The sequence below is a fragment of the Puma concolor genome, chromosome A2 (assembly GCF_028749965.1).
Source record: "Puma concolor isolate L17-30 chromosome A2, mPumCon1.1.hap2, whole genome shotgun sequence".
Taxonomy (NCBI): Eukaryota; Metazoa; Chordata; class Mammalia; order Carnivora; family Felidae; genus Puma; species Puma concolor.
The window spans coordinates 88121310-88148916 of NC_141668.1; the positions used below are offsets into that span (position 1 = coordinate 88121310).

A 27607-nucleotide genomic window follows, 5' to 3' on the forward strand; every position below is an offset into this window, starting at 1 on the left:
CTTTGATTTTGAAAGCTTTTTCTTAGTACATCTCCAAATTGAATGAAAATTTATAGATGTACAAATGTATAAAAAAGAGGTTAAGAATATCCCTGAGATGCAGGAATAAAGTCATGAGTACTTGGAATTGAGTGACCGCAAATGAAAAGGAACAGACTATTCTTGAGACTTTTGTATAGAGCTTATGCCCAGTTGATATACTAAAAATTTTATTGTATTTTGTCATAGGCTTTAAGGAATGATGGATATAATGTTGTCAAAGATGGCTACAAAATTTTACAGGTTTTGAAAGGCAGAATAGGATTTTTCAAAATTAGGAAATCTGTGAGTGGGGGAAGAACCAGCTTTGTTCACCAGGAATGGAAGTGATTTTTTTTCTGGTATCAAAACAATCTTGACTTTTTTTCCTTCTCTTAGGGTATATTTCCCTTTTTTCGACTCTGCAACAGCCTCTTTAAACTGTTTAAATGAGAATGTCCTTGGCTCAGAGAGTACTACTCACCTGGCTTTTCACATTACTCTTCTTGATCATGTTGGTGTTGAAACTGGATGAGAAGGCACCTTGGAACTGGTTCCTCATATTTATTCCAGTCTGGATATTTGATACTATCCTTCTTGTCATGCTGATTGTGAAAATGGCTGGGCGATGTAAGTCTGGTTTTGACCCTCGACATGGATCACACAATATTAAAAAAAAAGCCTGGTACCTCATTGCAATGTTACTTAAATTAGCCTTCTGCCTTGCACTCTGTGCTAAACTGGAACAGTTTACTACAATGAATCTGTCCTATGTCTTCATTCCTTTATGGGCCTTACTGGCTGGGGCTTTGATAGAACTTGGATATAACGTCTTTTTTGTGAGAGACTGACTTCTAAGGACATCATCTCATTTTATTGCTGTTCAACAAGCTGTCATTAAAGTGTTCTGAATCTTTGCAAGCTTGAAGAAATACCAGAGAACTGAGAAAAATAACCAAATGTAGTTTTATACTGCTTCCATAAAATAGTCTTTGTGAATCATGGACTTCTAGTCAATCCAAAGCTTAATTATTCAGTATTTGAGTTACTAATATCCTTATTATCCCTATATAAATAAAGTTTGTTTTTGACCTTATTTTTATACTTGACTCTTGAATAATCTGTTATAAGTATGTGGTCAATTCTTAAAGTAAGTAAACACAAAGTCTTTAATCTACATTATTTGGGTAGGAGTTTAATAGATCATGGCCCCATTATGACCAATGTAAATGGTCATTTGTGCTTGTAATTATGAACAAAGAAACCTAGTTAATGAAATACTTAGGTGTGCCACTTCCATGTTTACATTCAGAATCAGAGTTTGAGAGATTTTTATCTAGGCTAACTGCATTAACTCTCTCTCCTGTTTATGATCCATGAATTAGAGGTGGCATATTAGAGCAGAGGCTTGCCTCTTTTTAAATTTAGAGGGGCCTTTTATCCTGGTTAAATCAGGACAGGCCTCATTTATGCCTGCTGTCCTCAGTCTCAGGAATTTAGTGCCCCTTTCACTCTTAGAATATCCTGGCTTGAGAATTTATAGATCATCCTACCAAGGCACTTAACCCATTCCAGTGAAGCATAGGTGACATTACTTAGAAGAATTCCCAACAGTCTTAAGTGTATTATAACCCTAAAGCAGGTGATTGTTCTCACCCTATACAGCCTTCATTTTTAGCTTCAGAAAGAACCTAAAGTAGTATTTTGTCTTAAAAAATATCTAACACACAAAGTGATTCCTGGCTGCTAATACTTGAGAGGATTGTTTTGAATATAGCATTTTGGTCTAGTTCTCCTTTGTAAAGCAGATGACAGTTTAAGTTATAACACCACAAATTAATGTAGCTTATGAAACTACAGAGCTAAGCTAAATAAAAATTATCAATTACAAGCATTTTGCTGTCTTATAATTGGTATATATTCTATTTTGAGCATCAAAAAATAGGGTGGAGAGGGATAGTTAATATGGGGAACATAATGTTCCAGAATTGATCAGGTATTTCTAATTCAACTGAGAGATCCAAACCATTTGGTCTCTCTAATGATAGATTCAAAGGAGAAAAAAGTTTTCATCTCTTTGAGAAACCAGATAGGATTTTGAAATTCGGCAAAAGCTGTATTTGTGCACGTATTATCTCTCAGTATAATCTCTCACAGGGAAAAGGAAAAGAACAGCACCACATGCAAACAATTAGCTAGGTCAGGAGTCAGCAAAATTTTTCTCTAAAGGGCTATATAGTAAATATTTTAAGCTTTGTGGGCTATGTGGGTCTGTCTCAACAATTCAAATCAGCTCTGTGGCAAACAAGCAGCCATAAACCATGGCTATGTTCCAATAAAACTTTATGGACAATGAAATTTAAATTTTGTAAAATTTCCACATATCACAAAGTTACTATCCTTTTGACTTTTGTTCCACTTACTCAAAACTATCCATTCTTGCCTCACAGCCATTCAAAAAACAGACCCCTAAGCTAGGCCATGAAACAAGCAAATCTCTGTATGAGATTTTCTAAAAGAAAAATATGGGACAAGTCTCAGAGGATGAGAAACTAGGTAAGAAATATATCTAAAAGGCCATGTAATAACCAACCTGTTGACCCATGAGGATCAAGTAATTGTATCTGAAAGGTTCTCAGAAAGTAGAACTTTCTTAACTTGGTATACTGACACCATAAACGAACAACTTGAAGCAGCACAGTAAGTTATTGATGTATGCCTCCTTGATTCTGGCACCAATTCAGATGTGTTTTATCTCCATACCACCAAGGAATTAATTCAGTTCTGACACTACTTGGAAATCGTATCTCATCTCACAGGCTAAGGGTCCAATTCCAGCAGATGCCTCCTCCTCTCAAACTTCAAACTTCAGATACCAATTACAAATCCAGGTTGTTTCCTGTGCTTCTGACCTACCAGCATTGGATTGGATGTTCACATGACTCTCTCAATTTTGCTAGAGCAGCTCACAACTCAAAGAAACATTTTACTTATTACATTACCAGTTTATTATCAAAGGATGTAACTGAGGAACAGCGAGATGAAATGGTAAGGCAAGGTATGGGGAAGGGGCAAGGAATTTCCATGCTCTCTGGGCACACCACTCTTCCCCCATCTCCTTGTGTTCACCACCCCAGAAGCTCTCTGAACCCGATTTTATGGAGGCTTGACTACATAGCATATTAAGAAAATCAATGGCCAATGGTGACAGAAGTCAATCTCCAGTTCCTCTCCCCTGGAGTATAAGGACAGGGGGACTGGAAGTTCCAACCCTTTAATCACACGGTTGTTTCCCCTGGCAACCAGCCCCTATTCTTAGGTTACCTAGGAGTTTTCCAAAAGTCACCTCATTAAGTTCAACAGACACCTTATTACACTTAACATTTAAGTTCCAAGAGTGTTAAAATTCCTGTGCCTGGAATAAGGATGAAGATCAAATATGTATTTCTTATAAATCACAGTATCACAGCCTCAGTGGTTGGGATACATTTAAAATATTAATTAAAGATAGGATGGAAACTATGCTCACAGAAAAAGCAAAACTAATGGAATAAATAATATGAAGAAAAATACCTTCCCATTTGTTTATAATTATAGGCTATTACCTTTATAATATAAAGTTGTTTACTAATGGTGTTTATAAAAAGAACACACTCTGCCTTAAGAAACTTAAACATGAAAGTATGCAACATGAAGTTTCTTCGTGAAGTCAGTATTTTCCAGGTCAGCATGGACAAGAAGTAACTTAATCTGATTTGGGGTGAAAGATTTATCAAAAATTCTGAGTAAAAGCAACTTGTGAACAAAATAACTTTTTATAAGACTTGGAAATAGAAAAAGTAGAAAATATGAAAGAATGCAAAACTTAATTCAGCAATATTTCATTAACACAGAGGATGGGTATGGTGGTACAATCAACTTACCACATGAAACATGAGCCCACCAATGGAGGGCTTTCACGCACCAAGAAAAATAGTTGTGCAAAGCTTTGAGAAGTAGAGATCCGTCCGTGCGCTAAAGTTTACCGTAATTTTAAAAGTTATTAACCTTATGAATTAGGCTGTTTTCCATTCTGCTTTTTCACAGTGCAGCAAGTAAGAGAAACTGATGTTGATTAGTTAACAGAAGTAACGGTCAAAAAAGAAGAGGAAACCATAGAACCATTTTCATATGGGGCAGGCATGTTATTATACACCTGTGTCATCAAGAAAAGAATAGTCATTTCTCCTTCCTGAAGACAATCAGAGTGCTTTTAGTATTATGTTAAGAACCCACAAATTACAAAAGGAGTTTCCTCTCATCTTGATTGGTCACGTTTGCACAGTAAATGTCAGTCGATCTCAAAGTATTGTTGGTGTTCCTATAATTCGTGACATAGATAGTGAAGGTACACAGGAATTACAGTGTTAGAACCAAGAAAAAAACCACCTCATTACAATGACAGAAAAACTAAAGCACAGATGAATGAAATGTAAATCAGACCATGGTCATTGATAAATGGAGAAGTCTAACTCCAAATGCTATTTCCACAAATAGGTTTGCTATTGAAAAAAAAATAGAAAGTTATCAGCGGAAGATGCATACCAGTTATCAACTGCTAGGTAAGGTAACCCTGGGTTAAAAGCTTTTATGAGAGGGATCTACTTTACACTTTAATGTTTTACTCTCATTTTGCTTGCCCTATGTTCAAGTTATCATACTATAATCATACTGGTAATCTTACACCTCAAAGTAAATTTACTACCACTATCATGTAGATACCACAAACACAAATTTCTAATCAGGAAAAGGCAGTCTGTGACAAGACAGAAAAAGCAGTCTGTGACAAGACATGATTTTGAATTTCCGGCTCTGGGCAAAATAGTGAACTAGGAATAAGTTTGTTTTGGTATCTCCCTAACCTCTGCCACAACCTCACCTTGATCCCTTGATAAACTTTTTCCTCTTCCCAGATACCTATCATTTGCCCAAAATTAGCAGTATACAGAGAAGAGATCATTAGTGAGAAAGGCATGAAATGATTAGGCTGACCCAGAACATAGCTCTTCTATTCTTTTTACTATGTTAATTCCAGGATCAGAAGCTAACACTTGTAGTGTCTACAATATATAAATCAATGTGCTACGTAAACATTTGGCATGTTGTCATTTAATTCTCACCACAAATTAACAGAAAAGGTATTTCTCCCCACTCCGCCACTTTACATATGAAAAATACAAACTAAGAAATTTCTCAACATTATACAAGTGTATTATTCCCCCTTGATAGCTGCTCAAATGCCCTCAGCATAGTATCATACTAGTGAAGTGGGTTCACAGAGGGTCTGTGAAAACGTGCCACCTTTTTGTCCTTGCCCCACTCCTGCAACAGAAGGATATAGACTAAAAACACTAGTGCATCTTATCACCTTCAAAATTTTCAATTTTTGAATATTTACAGTATCAATAGGGAGACTTTATCTTGCCAAGCAAGACTTAGCAACAGTTAAAAATCTGCTTCAGACTGCTTCTTATATGATTATTTGCAATTTTAATCATTTTAGGTCTAGTTAAAATCTATCCCTAATTTGTAATGAATGTATGCCTGGTTGAAGGAAAAAAGTTGGATTTTACAGGTTTAATGATCTTTACAATATTTACTTCCTCCACATTGCTCAATGGGCCCAGATATTTAACAGGTCGCTTCTTACACTTTATTTGTAAGACCATAGTACAAAATAGAAACTTGGTCTCTTTATAGTGCCTGCTGATCTAATTTTCCTCACTTTTCTTTCTATTGCAATTCTGGAATTACATTATGAATTAGAGTCAGAGGCAGACTTTTTAGTAGAAATCTACATAATTTGTTTTTCCCACTCCCAGTAAAAGTACAACAGTTAAGGTTCCTTCAAATATTTATTGAATACCAAGTGTATATATTGGATGTTGAGGATACAGAAGGAAAAGAAAATGTAACTTCTAGCTTATGGTTTAGCCAGAGCCCAACATGTACTTAACTAATAAGTACACTAAATAATATGCACAAAGGAACACAAGAAGCAGAGGGAAGAAATGGTTCTACACCGACTTTGGGATAAGGGCACAAATGGAACAAATTCATGACATGTGGAAGAGATGTTTAACTAGAATTTCGAAAAAAATAAGTAAAATTTCACTGTGTTATATTCCAAGCAGAGATTTCAGCAAAAGCAAAGAATTTTAAAAGTACACAAGGGAAATGGCAAGTACTGGCACCAGGTAAATCTGAAAATTGGGCACACACGTTAATGGAAGGTGACAACAGATGAAGTTGGAAAGGAAGGGCCATATCATGAAGGCTTTTTGGTACAATGATGAGCATTTGGCTTCGATTTAGGAGAGGAGCCATGGAATATTTCTAAGCAAAAGAGTAACAATCATTGTTTGTCTTACAAAGATTAATCTGGTAGTAAGAAAGAATGGATTGGAATGGGGATAGGGGCAGAAGACTGCAGTCAGCCTAGAACATTTTAGGCTATTTTAAGAGTCCAGGTGAGATGAACGTCTACTATGGCTAAATATCTACTGTAACAAGAGAAGTAGACAAATTATAAAACCACTTCTGGGACCAAGACAAAATCTCACAATACACTGTATATAGTTAGAAGAAAAGATAGAGAATTCTGATTACTGTGAGAGGACTAGGTAGCAAGATAGTGACGCCAATAACCAAATTAGGAGGGATGGAACACCTAATGCTTGGGGGCAAGGGAGAAGAATTTAGATTTGATTACAGGGATCATTAGAGCTGCAGTGAGAATCCAAGGCTGAGTGAAGTCATGGGGTCATGAAGATAATTAGGGACAGAGTATAGAGACCTAAGGAACCGGAGACTGCTTTAAATAGTGAATAGGCAAAAGAAGACATCCAAACGAATGGAAAAGCAAAGCAGAACAGTTAGGTCATAAGTACAGAGTTTTAAGGAGTAAATGATTGTTTACAAGTGCTTCAAGGATTAAACAGAAGTATTAAGTGAAGCCACTGAATTTGGCAGTCAAACGGTGACCTTTGAGAGAACCACTTCAGCAGGGTGATTAAATCTGAGGCTTAAAACAAAATTGGAGTGAAATGAGGAAATGAAGGCAGACAGAAATTTCCAAGAACTGTCAGGGAGATGGAACAATAGTATAAACAAAAGCCAGACTGAAAAGTGTGTGTATGTGTTTTGTTTTTTTTTTAAGAAGGCAGACTTGAGATTTTTCACATAAATGTCTGGCTCAGTTAAAAACAAAATTTCAAAGAAAGAAGACACTTGGGGTGTAGAGGGAAGATGTGGAACTGCCTGTCCAAATAAAATTTTAAACACTACATTATGCAAAATATTTGCAGCTATACTGACTTGTCTCTGAATCTGCCTAGTAGTGTTAAGTAGTACAAAAGCAATGAACTTTATAGGAAACTATATAGATTTAACATTTTAAAAACACACAAGATGTATAAATCCTAAATTTAATAATGTGTAGAAGGATCCAGAGTTCTCTTATTTTGATAGTGCAGTTCTTGGAAGGCAGATAATAGTAAAAAAAATAGAAGTAGTATGTCTTTGCTGTACTCTTCATTTCTAGTTAACATATATTCTGTTTGCCCACATTTTATTCTTGGCTCATTCACATTTCCTGATTGGGTCTAAAGTCCTAGAAGGGAAGATAACCTGAAATGCAGAATGTTTTTTTCCCCCTCCTTTCCCTGGTAGAGAATATGATATGATATACAACCTAGTAGAGATATGATATACAACCTCTGTAAACTTAAAAAAGACATCACTGCTTTTAGCTTCTTGTGCTTGACATTCTAAAAAGCAATCATTCCATCTGCATTATGCAGTATGCCACAGAACAGAAAAGCCAGAGCAGAGATAGAGATTTACACTTCTCCCTAGTTGTCCTCTTAATTATCTTATCTGAGATACACTGTCAGTGCCAAACATAAGTCTTTCATGAAATAGACAAGGCATTCTAAAAACCAAAATTCTGTTTACATATCAAATTAGTTACATCAGGTGGGAGAAAGATTAAGCAAGAGCTCTACTACCACTCTGAAGATCTAAAACCCATCATGTCACTTTTTACCAGCTTAAAAGTATTTGGAAAACAATGGCACTTTTGTCCTCCCCTCAGGGGAGAGAAAGTCTAGAGGGAACGGAAGTAATTTAGCCCATCATCCTGGCACCCATACCTAACTAGTTTAGCAGTCTTAAAGTAATCCTCAGTATTCTAAAGTTGGCATGAATCAACTTTTGATAATTAAGTTTTAAGAGGAAAAAAAAATAGATTTTCAAATTGCAATTCAAGATCTTATGGTTTTGGCTAAAGACAGAGAAACAAGAACTTTTAAAGATGACAAGATGAAAATAAAATGTCAAATATAAGAAAATAATTACAAAACAAAGGTAAAAAGATTACAATTATCAATTTTAGTATTTATTGAAAGGTGGAAGACAAGGAAAATTCCTCTCAAACTCTAAAAACAAATCTTGCATCTTTGCTAAATGTAAAATGAATTTTTAGATATTTGCTTTACATGACAATGAACTTGTCCAACAAAATACCTGAATGCAAATTTACCAAAACAGTGCTAATCTATTATTTACAAACATGATCTTACCTGCCGTAAGTATTTGGGGAAAAAACTGTTTCACTCAGGAACACTAATGAAATACCTTGAAGACCTAACAAAAGAAATAAAATTTTTCCTGCCTTCCCTGGCCCCAACTCCCCCAAGTCATATAATGGATTAAAAATGGATATATGTGGAAATAAACATAATATTTCCAATAATCTTACACACATGCACACACACACATACACACACATACACATTGTTGTGCTAGATCAACCTAATCTTTATTTAAGGTCAACAGCCTTAGGGACAAGGGAGAAAATGAATATGGCTTTAGTAAAGTTTTCAACTAAATATCACAAATGTTTAATTCTTTTGCTAGCTAACCAGCTAACCTGAGTATGCAAAAGATACTACTTCTTAGCTAAAAGGGTATGAACAAAAGTAATTGAAACAAACAAACAAAAAAAGCACTGTAGCAGACACCACTGAGGTACCTTAGTTATTTTTTTAAAGGTCTGTGTATCAATTTAATAATTTACATAATCACTGTTTATATAGCATAAGATCATATAGAAACTACATCTTAAGTGCTTTATTATTCTGGTCCAACAAACTGGAAGTAACCAAAACAAAACAACAACAAAAAAACCTAACAAACTTGTGTTCAGATAAAGAACTGGAATGTACTAACTAGGAAACCATTAATATAATGCAATATTGAAATAGAAGTTATTTGTGTGTAACAAAGGTAGTCAGAAAGTTCTCAGATTGCATCTGAAGAGGATTTTAAAATTATAACCCGTAAGACAAGGAACATAGCATTATTCAAGGTGACAAGGCTATATCTTGAAATCTGAGCCCAGTGATTTGTATTTCACTTCCAGAGAAATGTATGCATTTTACAAAACATTACGTTTTCAAAATATGGACAAGTTTTGAGTATTGTTTATAAAAGAAACTATACCTAAAAGCAACCACTGTGGTTGTTTTAGATACATCTTTTAGTTAAAATTTAAGGCTCATAATATTTTGGATGGATACCCTAAAGACATTTTATTACCGTATGATCTCATGCATCTATGTGTATACTACTGGAAAACTGAAACGAAAACGTTGTTAAATATATCACCCTTCAATTAAAAAAAGAAAAACAGAAAAACATTTTAACCACATGCTCTCCTACTTCTCAATACTGGTTTGTTATTAACTTTTGTATCCAAAAGGTAGATGCAAACGATAAATTCAGCTTAAAAGAGAAGATTTAAGTGGTGAAGAGCAGGCTAAGGCAGTAACATATAAAACAAAATCCCTATTTACATTATCATGATTTATACCTTCCTTATCCCATGAAAATTCCTATGTTACAAACATTGATTTCCTGTAAACCACTGAGATTTCCTACAATATTTGCCTACCCTTTTAAACTGTGAGCCAGAAATATCACTGCTGCAATTATTTTTTCTCCCTAACCAGAAAGATAAGCAGTTTTATGGGTACCACAAATAAGGCTGGGACAGAAACAATTTAAATAGCAACACTAGCCCAAAAGAACCACAGTTAAAAGTCATCAACCAAAGTAAGAGCCCAGAAAAATACCAAAGGTAAATAAAATTGATCTGCAATGAGAATTCCTTATATCAAAGCTTACATTAAAGACATTTGTTTGACTTTCAATTACAGTAGTGGAAGCAGTCTCAAATAGTGCTGAAGTCCATCACTGAAGAGATTTGTTTTAAGCTTTAGGTAGGCACTGGCAATCATGTTTCTACCCTAATTTTACTTTCTAGAGCTTTTTTGGGGGGAAAAAAGTACTCTAAGTTGTTTACCTGCTAAGGTAGGGAGAAGGATCCTTAGAAAAATGAGGTAACACATCTTATTTTGTTAGTTCTATCTCTGTATGGCAGCTGAGTCATTGCCCTTACGATTTTGTATTTGTTGTATTTTCCTCCTGTTCTGCAAGAAAAATGTAAAAAAGGATTTTAACTGCTCACAACTAAACATTCTGTAACTAAAGATTTTTACTCAGCTTCTATGAAGTATATATAGTACAGATGCTGATTAGTAAGAAAATTTTCTCAACTTATCATTCCACACACTACAGAGAAAATTTACCTTAGGGCTATGCAATCTGGCCACAAAACTTCATTAGTTAGAAGAGTTAGATATCACTAACAGACCTTGTTTCTCCCAACTTTATAAAACTGTTTCTATTACCTAAACTGCTTTCTTAATGTTGAATATAAATATTTTAAAACATATTCCAGGGAGTGAGGCTAGGAAGTTTCACATATTCATCTTATTCAGCAATTTAAGAAGTTATGCAAAATATGATATACATATATATATATATATATTCCCATACATACATACATATATAAATATGCTTTCATAACTGAACCTTGGTTTTAAAAATGCTTACACAGTGTGGAGAATTTAAATATTCACTAGATTTGAATACGTACATTGCACTCCATTACCACTCTAAATGCATACACCAACAGAAACATAACAGACCAAATGATTTAACTGAATTGTCAGTTTGTCTTTATGCAGACCCAACAGAAAACATATTTATTATTATGAACCTTTATTAAGTGGCTCACATTTCAGTATAAATCACACTAAAAAGATTTTTTAAAAGCTATTTACACTACAGTGCTGACACAGTAAAATGAAAAAAAAATTGGTATAAATAAGCTCTATGGAAAAGCCTTTAAATTGTCAAAAAAGAATTCTGGCTCATATTACAAAATATATATATGTATATGTTAATACATATATATATACATATATATACATACATATGTATACATATATATATGTAACATATATATATATATATACATATATATATATGTTAATGTCAGCTCTATTCTAAAACCTACAATTCCAAATCCAATGATTTTTTTAAAGACTCCTTTTGTTTAAACCTGTAATGTTTACAGTGCATCTGGCCCTAAGTGCTTTGATACTTCACAGTTATGGACAGGCACTGAGGAATGTTACAAAGCTACATAAACTCTATTTTGTAACAGACTTGGGAGCAAGTCCTTGGCTTGCTTTCAGAATTCATGAATCTTTATTACATTATTAACTTAAAAAAAAAAAAAAAGAATTGTAAATGGTATGTACAAATTCAGCACAAAATGTCATCATCTTTTCTATCTTGATTTGAATGTGCTGAACTAGGTTGTCTTGTATCAACTAGACTTATGTGACTTCCAGGACATAATTCTTCCTTTAAATCTTTGTTGGTATTTTCAAATTTAGAGTCCACGTCAATCTTAAATTCTGTAAATTGAACATGATCCAATTTTGCTTTAACATTCTTGCCATCCATATTCGGTGCTCTAGTCTTTTCAGGAATATAAACATTCACAGGTTCTTCCTTGATTCTTACAGATGGAATAGGTTCATGTTTAATCTGCTGCAGTTCAGATTTAGAATGAAGTTTGTCTGAAAAATTAGAATCCAAGGAGGTTTTGCTTATAGCACAAAGCATGTGGTCAGTGTGAGGTCCAAGAACTGATGATGTGGTATCTGGTGATGTGCCTGTTTCATGAGTAGCTGTATTCTGTACAGTGTCCTCCTCTAAGTGATATAACTTGAGCCGAACATGCCATGCTAAACTGCATACAGCTGAAACTGTCTTGAACTGATGAACAACATTCCTTGGAATAAAATAAATGTCATTATCATACAGCTGAATTCTGGCATAACGGATGCCTTCCCTCCTCAGTTGATTAAGTTTTGCATCATCAACCCACTGGACACACTAAAAAAAGAGACAGAAATACCAGTAAGTCTTTTCCACAATAAAAATTAAACTGAAGACAATAATGGTTAAAGATATACCTGGGACAGTGGAGGTTCATGTAAATCTAACTGCATTCGTTGAACTACTTCTAAGAAATCTTCAGCATGAAAACAAATTACATCTTTGGTTATTCGGGGTTGAGCAGGCCTACAAAAACATGAAACAATGAAGAATCTTCCATTAATGTTTCACTCAGTTAAGTCCTTATTAAATTTTATGGTCAAAACAAAAGTACTTAGAAATAAAGTCAAAATGTTTAAATATGTAAAGACCACTTTACATATTTAAACAAAGGGATAAAACCATGAGTTTTGGCTTAAACATAAATAGAAAAACTCGCTTCATTTTATTATAGCTATGTATAACCGTATTTTGAAAAAGCAAAATAATTTGAATTGGTTAATTATAGAAATCAAAAAAGTAAGGGATTATCTTAAAGGTCAATACTTCAACAAATTAAATGCTAAAGATGAAATTACTAAATAAAAATTAGAGGTAAATATGAGAAGAGAATACTTTCAATAAAGACATATATAACCACAATTATGTGTAAAATTCCTAAGTCACTCTTAATAAATTAAGAGACATTCACTAGAAAAGTGCTACTAAACTATTACCACTCTATTTGCGGGGGATTAATAGTGTCTTTATAATTCTAAAAAATCCCCAAATTCGTCAATTAATTAGCAATATACAAATACATTTTTATAGAACATGCTAAAAAATGGATTTTGAAATGAAATTCCAAGCAACAGAACTACAAAACAATCATACCAGGGCAAATCATAAACAGATTTTTAAAAACCAGTGATAAAGAGAAAATCTACAACTTATACATTACACTGATACACAGGGAAAGTAGGGTAAGATCATCAGGGACAATGATGACACAGTAAGCACCAAGTGAACCTTAGTTTTTCTTTAACCTTAGTTAAGGCAATTGTTTTTACTTCTCATCACTTAGAAAATCAAATTATTACGGTCCAACCCAAAAGAGTAAACGCACATTCTAACAATTAAAAAATTTTAGTGCAGTCATACAATTAGTCATACAAATACAGAGAAAAATGGAACTTTCTTTCCCCACAGGAAGAATTACTGAGAAACTTCCCAAGAAAAATTTTAGAAGCCAAGAAAACCTTTCATTAAAATAGCAGCAGTCAAAAAAAAAAAAAAAAAAAAAAAAGAAAAGAAAAAGCAGTAGTTAATACATACCACTCTCCACAGTGCACAGCCTTCAACACTCCAACAGCAGCTGTAGTCTGTCGTTCAAAACCTTGTCCTATATGATCTGCATGGGCTCTTGTCCTGTCTTCAAAGAGCATCTCACGGGGCTCACTGGTTCGAGGTAGGTACTGCAGGTTTTTTATTTCATTGGTAGTTCTGTTAAAATAAAATCAAAGATAGACAGGTAGGAAGGGAGGAAGGGAGGAAGGGAGGGAGGAAGGGAGGAAGAGAGGGAGGGAGGGAGGGAGGAAAGAAGGAAGGAAGGAAGATAAATAGAGGAGGTGGGGAAAGAGGCTGGCCTACGTATTAAAGCTTAATCGCCTTCAAACATTTGTATTGATGTACTGAGGCTTAACTGCCATCAAGGATTTAGTAATTACATAATTCAGACAAAAGGAAATTTTACATCACCTGCTCCCAAATCAAGTTCTATTTTTAAAATGAACAAGTACAAACAAAAATGCATATAATCCCCTCCTTTTTCTAACACAGTCTTCACAAAAGTGGCCACTGTAAGGTGGATAAACAACTAAATCATAGATGTTGTGGTTTACCCAGGTTCCCTTCCAGAATCTTTACCTGAGGTTTGGGTCTTATCTGTAGAACCATGCCCCTCATTCAAATCACGTGGCTAATGTAAGATATATTATCTGGAACAAACAGGTAACTTTCAAAAATGGGTTAATTAATATTTATAGAATACCTACTGTATATTAGGTGCTATCTAGGCACTGCAGCTAGTGAACAAGACAGTAGTGAATAAAACAGACAAGTTCCCTACTTTCATAGGAGTTGATATTCCAGTGGAGAAAGACTAACAAATAAATAAATAGGAAGAAAATACCAAATAGTAAGTACTTCCACAAAACATGCATGATTTATTGGAGGCAGAAAGGAAAACCTTAGCTCCCTCTTAAAGGACATCCACCTGCATTCCCCTATGGCTCACCTAGATAAGCATACAGAAGCTGCTACTTAGTCTCATTCAATGCAAAAACCCTCTAATTTTGCTGCAAAAGGGGAAAAGGGTGAGAACAATTTCTTTGGGAGTCATCATCTTGTTTATCTTCCTATGTGGTTTTCTGTTGCTTTCAGAGACAAATCCAGATTGCCCCCATAATTTTCTCCTCTCATCCTAGACTTAACCCCTAGAATCACTCTTATTAGCTCTCTAATTTCCCACTGTCCATCTCTACTACCACTGCTCTTTGTGCACTCTTGTATTACAACACACACACACACACACACACACACACACACACACACACACACGTGATGCTACAACATACTTTTTTGCCTTTTGTGACTATGTTCTACAGGTGCCAGAAAGCTAGATGATAATTCCTGTGGAAAGCTAACAGGCTTTCAAGCCTACAATTCTAGTGTCATTAACACCACATTCTAATGAATTAAAACTTTATATGAAACATTTAGCACAGTGCCTTGGGCAATATTGTTATTAGTTGGTCAGACTACTACGTGATATATAATCATCACATATACATGGATTCTAATCCCTGAGGGCAGGCAGTTTCCTCACAGGGCTGGTGAACTCCCTTAAATCACATGTAAAATTCTGTGTATATCTGCACTGTTCTGGGGAGAAGCTTTCACAGTATATTTCTCACTACAAAGAATGCTGAAATTAACATTCTTATACATTTACCTTTAGTGATTTCATTTCTTAGGACAGATTCCCAAAAGTAGTAGCTGGATCAAACAGTATATATGCATTAAACTTCATGAGCTATTGTTAAATTACTTTCACAGAATGATTATAGCAGCTCACCTTTCTACCAACAATATATAAATGGTTCTGTTTCCTCATACCTCCCAGCCTTCTAATACTTTTTGTTTGCCAATGTAATAGGTAGAAATAGTATCTCATGATTCTTTTAATATAACTGGCTGAAGCCTATTTTTCTACTGGGTTGTGTTACATTTTTGTTGTGAATTTGGGAATGCTTTTTGTATATTAACTTTAGTCTGGCACACAATATAAATGTTTTAGTCCAGTCTATAATGGTTTTGAACTTTGTTGTTCATGTCTTTTTTCTCACAAATAGTATTACTATTATACTAGATAATACTAGATAGTATTTCTATCTTATTTGGTCTCTCCTAGGTTTAAAGTTTTTATTCTTATATTTTAATTTTTTATCCATTATGTTCAAATCTCTGACTTCTTGATAAGGGCTTGAGATAAGGGCTATGGTTTTGTTTTCTTTCAAATGGACTTCAATTATGCCAGCATTACTCATTAAATAAATCTTCCTTTTCCCATCCATCTCATACATTAAGGTCTCAACATATTTTGATCTATTTGGATACTCTATCGTATTCCAGTGACGTTTTTGAGCTTTAGAATAATTTTTAATATCGAGTAATACAAGGCCCCCTCACTTATCTTCTCTTTCACAGTTTTCTTGGAAATTTGTTGACTTTACTTATCCTTCCTTCTTTAAAATCATTAAATCCAGTGCTGGAAGTGTGAGTCCAACTGGAATGCTAAAAATTTCAAAGGACACTCATTTTTATGCAATCTAGAACACAGTAGGGTTTTCCATTTATTTAGGTTATTATTTTATATCCTCCAGGAGATGTTTTAGTTTTCTTAATATGGGTTCTGAATATTTCTTATTAAATTTATTCCAAAATAGTTTATAATGTCTTTGTTGTGAATGACATTTTTTCCCATTCCTACTTACAATTTATTGTCATTTGCCTACATTACTCAAGCCTCATTTATACTTGATATTTTATAAAAAAAAAAATTATCAGCACGTGTAGCCATTTTTGAATTTACATTTCAAGTATGCTCTAAACTTTCCCTTCCTTCTTTCTCCAATTTCCAACAAACAAACACACACACACACACACACACACACACACACACACACACACACACACACCCAGTGTACAGACATCTATCCCTGGCAATAAAAATTTGTATTCAACATACCTTTTCCTTTTGAAAGGTGACTTTGGCATATCAGCCACAGGGATCATTTGTTCTCCTGGGCGCACCCACATGATGGGACCATCATCACTGTCTTTTCGACTCTCTAATTTTAGACTAGATAGTGTCCCCCATGGCAGTGTACACTAGAGGCAAAGAGTTACACAGAAACCAATTATTTTCAAAATGCATCTTCCAACATACATTAAAGAATACTGCCCCCTCGACAAACTTTCATATATACCTTTATACTTATACATTTAAAACACATACCTATTTTGAATATATTCCTATGTATTTATACATTTTCCTTCAAAAAATTCTATTTCAAACATATCAAGAGTAATTATTCTCAGATGGTTCTCTCCTCTAACCCTGGCAGAATATGATTTACTACATTCATCATTTGTTATTCCTCCTTCTACCAAATAAAAGGGTCATGTGATGTTAATAAGCTGGCAAAATAAGCAAGTGTTCTCCATGAGAATCCATAAAAATGAAATGAGTTATAAAAACTAGGCATCTCAAAAAAAAAAAAAAAAGATACCTCTTTGAATAATTATCATCAAAACCTAACAAAACGAAAAGGAAAACCAAACCAAAGTCAAAACTTATTTCTGTTTAGTAGTTGCTTGAAGAGGTTGCTGGTCTAAAAGCAACTTTTTTTTTTTTTTTTTTTTTTAAAGAAAAGAGAAAAAAATGTCTAAGGGCCATTGTCCTGGGAATGGTGAAAATGGTATTAAAAAAAAAAAAAAAACACAACATTTATCCTATCATTTCCAAGAGGGGAGGATTGTCACATGAAATTTCCCCTGAAAGAATGCATTTAGCTCATTTGCCTTTAAAATTAAAATCTGAAACAATGATGTTTAAATAATGGTATTTTTTTTTTTTAATTTACAGTTTATTTTGAGACAGAACGAGAGAAGGAGAGTAGAGAGGGAGAGAGAGAGAATTCCAAGCAGGCTCCATGCTCAGCACACAGCCTGACACAAGGCTCAAACTCACGACCTGTGAGATCACAAACTGGGCTAAAACTGAGTCGGATGCTCAAGCAAGTAAGCCACCCAGGCACCCCTAAATTACGGCATTTTAAAAATACCACTCAAAATAAATACAATCAAATTCCATGATTTCACTAGTAAAGGAATAAAAAAATATAAGGGGAATGGAATGGAGTGAAAAAGTTAGAAAAGATATGTATACACACATAGATTAGAAAATGGAACAAGAAGTGAAAAAAGAAGAGATCTACAGCGAATTATGTAGCAAATATTAGAGATAAAGGGATCCTGTCATATTCTGACCTTTAAATTACTGATGAAAGAACTACACAGCTCAGAAATTTCTCTCTCGGTGGGACAGTCCCAGCAGCCCACAAGAAGAAATATTTTCTAGAATGCAGAGATTATTGAAAAAATAAATCTGGGGGCGCCTGGGTGGCTCAGTCGGTTAAGCGTCCGACTTCGGCTCAGGTCACGATCTCATGGTCTGTGAGTTCGAGCCCCGCGTCGGGCTCTGGGCTGATGGCTCGGAGGCTGGAGCCTGTTTCCGATTCTGTGTCTCCCTCTCTCTCTGCCCCTCCCCCGTTCATGCTCTGTCTCTCTATGTCTCAAAAATAAATAAACGTTAAAAAAAAAAAAAAGAAAGAAAAAAGAGATCTGGCTAGAAATCATTTAAAAAATTTAAAAGGGCCTTAAAGCCACATAGTCTAAATGCAATGTTTTATGGATGAGGAAACTGAAGTCCAGAAAGTTTAAATGGCTTGCCCATCCCAGGCAAGTAGAGCCAAGATTGAAATACAGAGGTATAATCTCCCAAGCCAGTTTTCCACAATGCCAAACTGCCATTACTTTGTCCTAAACACTTAATTTGTAGGCATCCTTCCTGTACTTTAAATCCTCTGGTACTCAGTTGATACAAAGCTGACAAACGGATGGAACCTAATTTCCTCAAGTGGGAGCAACAGGCAAATGTTACTCTGGTCCACCACTTAGCTCTGCCATTATAATCAGTACCTGAGAGGTCACGTGCACACACACTACACAAGAATTCTATTTCTTTTTTTTTTTTTTTTTTTAATTTTTTTTTTCAACGTTTTTTATTTATTTTTGGGACAGAGAGAGACAGAGCATGAACGGGGGAGGGGCAGAGAGAGAGGGAGACACAGAATCGGAAACAGGCTCCAGGCTCCGAGCCATCAGCCCAGAGCCCGACGCGGGGCTCGAACTCACGGACCGCGAGATCGTGACCTGGCTGAAGTCGGACGCTTAACCGACTGCGCCACCCAGGCGCCCCAAGAATTCTATTTCTGAAACAACCATGATTTGTGTCACCCGTAGTGTGAAAGTGACACCCACGATTTAGACTGCTTGATACTGTTTTCTCTTACTTTTAAAAATGGTGAATCTTCCAACATGTCAAGGAACTCAGGGAAGTAATCTCCCACTTCTTCATCAACTGCTCCCACCAAGCTGATCTGTCGCATTGGGCCAGCTCTGTAAGTACCGTGAGAATATGTTCTTTTTACCTGAAGGATATGGATTTAATTAAAAGTTACACATAAGATAATGTTTACTATCATTCTGTAACACTAAATTATACTGTCTGAGAACATAAGAACATAATGTGAGGTAAGCAAAACAAAATAAAAGCCTTTACAAACAGTTAAAGGAAAAAAAAAAAGCAAGAAAAAAAATCCATACTAAGGCAAGCTATTTTACCTTCTCTAGCTATTCCTACACACTGCTTATAAAACCACAGATGAGATCAACAGCATAATTCTAGACACTAACTTCTCACAATACAGTTAATTATATGATCTATAAGGCCAATTAAATTATATTAAAAAGTTGTATACCAGTTTTTCCTAAATGCCTCATATCTTTTTATTGGAATTTCCCCCTGAAATGTTACATTTATCTGATACCAGTGGTTTATACGTCTGAAAGGCCACCAGGAATGATTTTCCCTTCTAGATCATACTATATTACCTAGGATCCAGTTTATTTTTATGATTAACTCTGATAACAACTACTAGAGATTGAGAATCTGGAGTCCTAGGTTCCAACTCTACCTTTGCTATCTACCAGCTATGTAACCTTCAGAAATCACATAAATTCCTTGAGTTTTAGTTTCCTTAAGTGGAATGATTTACGTCAGATTGCTGAAGAACACTTAACAATTATATAAAGCTATAAAGCCACCTGCACAATGCTAGCAAATGGGCGGCATTCGAGTATCAAGTGAAATAAAACAACCCACACCTCAAGAATCTTGGTACTTGAATTCTGACAAGCACATTTAAATGCTGCAAAGAAATCTATGCCATTTCATATCCTAATGGGAGTAAACAAAAATCTTTATAAGGCAAAACAACTTCCTTTCATAAACTTTAAGCAAAATCCTAATTATCTTTTTCATCTCTGGATTAGCTTTGGTGGGCACTAAATTTAGGGAGATCAAAGTATCTCACTTTGCCTGGGTCTATGGCAGTTTTAAAATTCAAAGTCCTATATATCTCAAGAGGCAAACCTGGAATGGTTAGGCTTTTGTCACATCATGGATACACTCTTAAAAGATATTCACATCACAAATCAAATTCCTATTATCACAGATGGCACAGTCTTATGTACCCAAGAATGTAAGCCCTCCACCCCCATATTTAAAAAAAAAAAGATGACAAAAATTCCATCACAATAGATTAATTTGACTCAAATACTAGAGAATTTCACTTCATTTTTATTATAATCAGCAAAAGCAATTAACAATGATACGTTAATTCCTTAATAAGTTTATTTACCAGAATTCCAAGTTTAAGTTTTGATTAACTGTCAAAAATTCACTTCTTAGAACCATAACACACTCTTCCAATCCTCAAGTTAAAAAAAAATTGGAAGTTCTGTGTCCCCATTTTGTACTCATGATTTCATCTTTTTTCCTGTATCCCAAAAGTTCTTAGCATCTTCAATACTGAGAGAGCTAAATGTTAAGATCTGACTGTACTCTAGAGGTTCTAGATGGTTACATGTACTAACAGTACTACAAGAAAATTAGTCATCAGTGTGCATTCTGAAATGTAGTCTAACAAAGCTAAAGGTTATTATCAATTCAAAATTAAGCAAATTTACCAGAACGGACATAACATTAATTCTATTAGGTGATTCTGAGTTTGTGGCTTCAGTTTTGGATCTGCATATGATTGTATTAACAGACCTCATGGCCATTCAGTGAAATCAGACTTACACTGCAAAACTCAAATTTTCCAAGTGCTTTGAAATACATTATTTGACCTGTAAAAGTCACAGTAAGATAATAATATTTCCACTTCAAACCAAATTTCTGTGCCTCAAATCTCCTTAATTTGTTTAACTCAGATAACTCATCTAAATCATTAACTAGTTCTGGGGCGCCTGGGTGGCTGAGTCTTAGGTTAAGCGTCTGACTTCGGCTCAGGTCATGATTTCACAGTTTGTGAGTTCAAGTCCCTCCTCAAGCTCTGTGCTGACAAGCACAGAGCCTGGAGCCTGCTTTGGATTCTGTGTCTCCCTCTCTCTCTGCCCCTCCCCCACTCGCCCTCTGTCTCCGTCTCTCTCTCTCAAAAATAAATAAAACATTAAAAAAACTTTTCTAATTATTAACTAGTACTAACAAAGCCAAAATCAAGGAAGTCCTTGCCACCCAGCTTGTTCATTCTACGACATCACATTATCAACAACAATCAACTGAATAATTGGGGCAGTGACTCAATGATCAACTAAATAATTTGGGAAGGAGGAATCTTCAACAATCAAATTCTTCTAAAATACTAAGCACAACTCAATTTATGAGCTCTCCTAAAGAAATGGGCACTTTGAACATACTTTTCAAGAAAAGTCAAATGGGTGGATGGTCCACTGGACTTTCTTTCCAAGTGCAAAAATTAAATGTGTGCATATAAAAGATAACACCAAGAAAGAATGCTCTTTAATGTGAATGTTAGGAATCAAAGATAATCTTCTCTGAGGAAATGTAAATATGAAACCATAACAATTTATGTAATAGGTAAAAACAGGTCTTACTATACTTGAAATAATTTTTTTCGCAAATAACTGAGGTAGTTTTCTGAGTTCTACCTAGCAGTTGCCATACAATTCAAATTGCTTCCATCCTACAAAAAACAAAAACCTACTAAAAGCATTATTAAACTATAGAGAAGACGGGATAAATACAGTAATCAGAAAACCAGAACTAATTACTAACAAATTTAACATTCAGCCCTCTTAAGAGTATAATTTCTGTGTTTAAATGTTATGTAAAAATGTATCATTTAGTAACTGAAAAAATGGGTAAAGCTTCTTGGATGATAATATCTTATAACTTAAGTACTTCACTAACTGACTTAACCAGATGTTAACCAGATGTTATCTTAGCCTAGAATGATTATTAATTGAAAGGAACATACTGACCTAGTCATCTCATTTCATTCAAATTACCTTTACATTAATTTCTAAGTTATAAACGTTGTTTGTTTAAAACTAAAATGAAACGTGCTCGCTTTGGCAGCACATATACTAAAACTAAAATGAAACACATCTAAATTAGTACAGACTAATTAAAAACTATTAAAAACTTTAACATGATACATTAAATAAATTAGAACAAACTTGAGTCCCCCTCCCACCATTTCTATTTTGAGGCCACCTAAAAAGAGGCTGTATCTTTTGATGATGTTTTAAAATATGGTCCTATTATAAGTCATAAATATTTCAAAAGATAATTGGGAAAAACTAAATTTTCAAGAGTAAAGTAATATAGACTCTAGTCGTCAGCTTATAATCTTAAATATTGTATTTGAATCTTTATAGTTCTTGTCACCTCATGGCAAAATACATATATATTATATATGAAATTTACTTATATACGTAATTTGCTATAATAAAAGTACAGGTCTCTCTCCTTTTCACCAAAATGTGCTAAAACTGTAAAATACATCCTATTTGTCTACTATTAAAACCACACAGGTAAATTCTACTAAAAGTATGGTCTTTATATAAACTATGTATACTTATCTATCACGTTCAAAAACAAACAGTAATTTTCTTCTAAAACATTTATTCTCCAAATATTAAAGATAATACTCTGATAACTCAATACGATGGATACAAATATATTTAAATTTAAAACTAATTTTTAAAAATTAAACTGAAGTCATCAAAATCTTACAAAATTTCACAAAAGTAATTTTGTGAAAGCAATCTTTTAAAATACACTGTAATATAACTTTTAATTATATACCACTTAACTTTGTAATTTCACAACCCAATATTCAAACATAGACTAAATTAGTCGGAATCACTAATTTAATGTTTTAAACATGGCATATTCCACATAATAATGCATTCAAATTCAAAAAGTATGTATCTCTTGATAAAATATACAGATGGCACTTAAGTGGTTACAACAAAATGTAAGAATATGATAAACACACCTTTCACAAAAAAATTAAGTACCTCTTGATTTAGAGGACACCTATTTTACTGCAATACTACATAGCAAATATCTATTCTTACATGGCATGAAATTAAACCTACAATATCATAAGATAAAAAGCTTCAACTCTCCAAAAAGCATCTATTTAACAATTATAACTAAAGGGCAGTGGGAGTTGAGGGGGAGGAAACAGGTAAGGTTCTAAAGAATCTCTGGAGAGCCAAAATAAATGCCATAAAACCATGACTCATAAAAGGGTCTCTTCTGACATATGTTTCTACATTAGGCACAATCCTAACTAATCTCTAAAATCATAAAGGATAAGAAATCACAAATGTGAAGTGGGGAGCGGTGACAAGAAGCAGGCATACATATTTGCAACTCCCCTAGCATGCATTAGAGCATCAGAATGACAAACCTAGACTGAAAACAGAGTTAAATTGTATTGCATTTGCTTTTAAAAAGGGTATTTTCATTAAAATCTTGGCACCTAAAACTATGGGCTTCCATTATCTAGAAAAACCACCTATCTGAAAAATATCACATCCTGATGACACTGGATATGAGATTACTTTATTTGCTTTGACTCACTTCAGTAAACAGTAGTCAAGCCATCAGTTTTCTGATGCAGTTAAAAAGTTTACTAGAAAATATCAAAACGTGTCACTGCTTTAAAACAAATCCTATATGCTAAAAGAAAAATGCATTGTTACAAAAAGTACACATATTTTTCCTCTCAATTTAGGTACACTCAAACGACAACACAATAAAAGATAGAAATGACATTTTTGCTTATATTTAAATAGTTAAATTAAGCTCATCTTTAAAAAGTGCCTGTTAGAAGCAGATGGAATATTTTTAATCTAAATCTCCTCCCTATAGCTCCCTTCACCGCCGCCCCCCCCCCCAGCAAAACCTACCACCATCATGATTGCATGTTTACCTTTCCCCTCTCATATTCTTTATAAATGTTATAAAGGGAAAGAAAAATCAGGAATAGGAAACTTCTTGTACCCAATGCCTGTTTAAGTGTCAAAAACAAAATCTAAGAAGTTCTGGTTAACAAGAAATGAACTGTTTAATTAAATCATGTTTAAACCGAAATCCTATTCATTATTCCTCATGAAAAGTAATCTTTAAAATAAATGAACAAAAAGAAGACCTTATGATTCTGAGGTCGGCCTGCTTACAAAAAGAAAAAAGTAGACTTTCTGACAAGAAAAACACAGCCAAAAATAAATCCGTAAGACTCAAAAGTGTTTTATTTTATGTATAAAAATGGCTACAAGGGAAGAAGCAAATATGGTAGTAAGTAATTCAAAAAAAACATGAAGAATGACTCATTTGAAACAACTTGCTGTTTCCTAAAATATGTTTCTTGATATGCCAGCCCCTGCAAAGAGGATTCTATACAGTCCAATAAATTTCGGAAACTCTTCCATGTGGGAGGTTTACCACACACAGGGACTATTAGCATTTCTGTGAGGTCTCAAGGTAAACATAACTTATTTGACCCAGCCTTACACAAACTATTCTGGCTTCAAAACCAGTTTTTCTCATACTTGTTTTAGCATGCCTACCAACATCCTGAGATAGTAATGGTTCCACAGAATAACAGTGAGCCATAATAAATACAGAAGATATTACAGATGTTCCTAGCTAGCTAGTATCAGCATCAATCTGAAGAAAACACAAAAACAGGACAGTTATCAGAACCAAAAATTTAGGGGGTGAGGGCAGAAGAGGCTGTCAATTCTGCTGGGTGTTTTGAGGGGAGAGGGGGAAGGAGAGGGAAAGTCTTATTTTAAAAAAAAAAAAAAGCTCATCCCATTCTTACTGAGGCAAATCTAAAATCTAACATAAATGAGTATGCCACAAGGGGGAGCCATTCCCCATCACATCTGGCATATCTTTTCAAATCAAAATCTAACACATAATGACATTTAGTCAACATTCTATTTCAAAAATATCCATGTAACTTCAACTAAAATAAGGATAAAAATATCATTATTCATTTTTAAAACAGTACAATAAAGGAAAAAGTCCCCTTTCTCATTTAGAGCACCTGGCATTTGCTACAGTAATGTTTTGCATAGATCTGCTCCTAAGCATTCAAGGAAGATGGGACAGGCACAAATGGTCAAAATAAAATTTTAATACAAATGCAGCCAATGGTTCAAAGATGGCATATCTAATCATTTTTACTGGCCTAAAACAGTGAATGACCCCAGCAAGAAGCCAACAAATGTTAACTGTCTCATTCTGCAGAGGGACAAAGCTTAACAAATCAGATCAGATTTAATAACTTTCACTACTAAGGTACCAGCCATTTAATCATGAGTTAACATCATGACCTAAGTTATTTGATACAAACAACTCAGAACCAAGATGAAATAAAACCAGGATTCAGAGTTTGGGGAGGGGAAAGGTGGTCAGAAGATAAGTGCTCTGGTTTTCATATTCTCACAGCTCCAACCACAGTGTTCAGAGTATGTGCTGATTAAATACTGAGTGACAAGAAAGAAACCTCATTTATACCTTAACAGATAAAACTCCTGTCTTACTTGCCTTTTTGTCTTCTTACTATCAAATGAATATTTGAACAAAATGGAGATGGTAGAAAAACGAGGACAAATGTGGAGATTGCAAATGACGGCCACAAATTCTTCCCAAGCATGTATGCTCACTTTTTTAAACTTTTTTTTTTTTAATGTTTATTTATTTTTGAGACAGAGAGAGAGAGACAGAGCATGAACAGAGGAGGGGCAGAGAGAGAGGGAGACACAGAATCTGAAACAGGCTCCAGGTTCTGAGCGGTCAGCACAGAGCCCGACGCGGGGCTCAAACTCACGGACGGTGAGATCATGACCTGAGCTGAAGTCGGACGCTTAACCGACCAAGCAACCCAGGCGCCCCTAAACTTTTTTTTAAATGTTTGTTTATTTTTGAGGGAGAGAGAGAGTGCAAGCGGGGGAGGGGCAGAAAGGTAGACACAGAATCCCAAAACAGGCTCCAGGCTCTGAAATGTCAGCAAAGAACCCAACACCGGGCTCAAACTCACGAATCTCAAGATCACGACCTGAGCTGAAGTTGGACACTTACCCGACTGAGCCACGCAGGCGCCCCTGTGTGCTCACTTCTAAGCAACATGACTGCACCAGTCCTATCATCAAGAAGTGAATCTGGGCCTGGCTATTTCACTTCCTTTGGCCAAGAGACATTAGCAAACCCAACAGAAGCAGAGGCTTGTGCACTAGGGATTGCCCTCTTTCTGCTCTGTGGAGTCCTGCACCTACCACCATGTGTATGAGCCTAGGCTAACCTGCTAGATGATGAGAGAAATGGGATCATCACTCCAGGTGACAGCACAACAACCACTGGACATTCAAGCAAGATCTCCTAAGACCAACTGACCTGCCAATCATCAGACACGTGAATGAAGCCATTCATACCCAGCCAACCCAACAAAGACCTTAAGAACTCTCCAGACAGCCCAAAGAATTGTGAGAAATCACTTTAAGCCATTAAGTTTTGAAGGTTTTGTTTGCTGCAGCAAAAGAACTGACAGGTTATTAACTTACAACAAAAATCCATGTATATATGTTTCTGTTCTCAAAAAGACTTTTATCATACACTTTGACTGACATTATATCACTAACCTCAGAGCCACAACACTACTGACATGACATGACCTACTAAAACAACATTATAATTCTACATGGTCTTTAAAATTTTCAGGCAACCTGCAAGGATACAGATGAAGATAGAAAACATAATTACACAAGTAAAAAGAATTCTAAAACCAAAAGAATTCAAAGACTAGGAGGTCTCGATCATCTGTCACTGCCGTGTGTGTGTGTGTGTGTGTGTGCGCACTGTGTGTATACACACACACACACACAAAAAATTTCAAATTAACACGTTTCAAGGATAAAGACTGAACAGGTGCAAAAATGAGTTTTTGTGAAAACTACAGAGTAATATTACAAAGATAAACACTATAAAGATCATAGGAATGGTTACATAATTTGTCATCTTTTACTTTCCACAGAATTGAGGACAAATGAATTTTGGTTGATCAGATTTTAATCAGGGAGGAAGGAAAGAAGGAAGAAGGGAGGGAAGGAAAGGAGGGAGATAAGGAAACAAACTAGTCTCATGAGGATGGACTTAGTTTGGGTTCCACAAGCCACTGGTAGTCAGGACCATCAGGTTGCACTATGAATAGGTGCAGTAACAATTTTATGTCAGCATATACAGCAGCCCTTGCTGGTAGTATTAATTCTCTGGGTCTGATCTAAACTTGGGCATATGAGGACCTATTTTAAGTTGAAACAGATGAGGTTTTTTTTACATTTTAAGCTTCAATATTTGCACAGAGTACAATACTACAATACAAGGAAACATAAAATACATATTTTAACATTATTATACTGTTTTATCCACTAAAAAATAGTGCTAATTCATTACAGATACGCATTATCATGAATTTTTCTTTTGTTAAAATTTTTTAAAGTTTATTTATTTGAGAGAGAG

At 34.8% G+C, this 27607-nt stretch overlaps 2 protein-coding genes across 5 annotated transcripts in view; one reads left to right on the top strand and one right to left on the bottom strand.

Moving 5' to 3' along the window:
- Nucleotides 1-27607, top strand: part of TMEM60 (transmembrane protein 60) — a 36511-nt gene that overhangs the window by 4144 nt on the left and 4760 nt on the right. Inside the window, exon 2 of one of the 3 annotated variants that reach the window (XM_086696854.1) lies at nt 13504-13762. Coding sequence is in view for 1 of the 3 variants with exons in the window: in XM_025929750.2 (XP_025785535.1) it covers nt 468-869 (402 nt within the window). In the remaining 2 variants the exon portion in view is untranslated. Of the gene's footprint in view, nt 1-417; nt 1115-13503; nt 13763-27607 lie in introns of those variants that run through there. The other 2 variants (XM_086696855.1, XM_025929750.2) reach the window with 2 other exon arrangements.
- The window catches only part of RSBN1L (round spermatid basic protein 1 like), a 68071-nt gene continuing 48897 nt past the window's right edge, over nt 8434-27607 (bottom strand). For both annotated transcript variants that reach the window (XM_025929749.2, XM_086696842.1), the window contains exons 4-8: nt 18993-19130; nt 16604-16746; nt 13630-13797; nt 12453-12561; nt 8434-12372 (exon numbers count right to left, since the gene is read on the bottom strand). In XM_025929749.2, coding sequence (XP_025785534.1) covers nt 11734-12372; nt 12453-12561; nt 13630-13797; nt 16604-16746; nt 18993-19130 — 1197 coding nt within the window. In that variant the 3' untranslated portion in view covers nt 8434-11733. The remainder of the gene's footprint in view (nt 12373-12452; nt 12562-13629; nt 13798-16603; nt 16747-18992; nt 19131-27607) is intronic.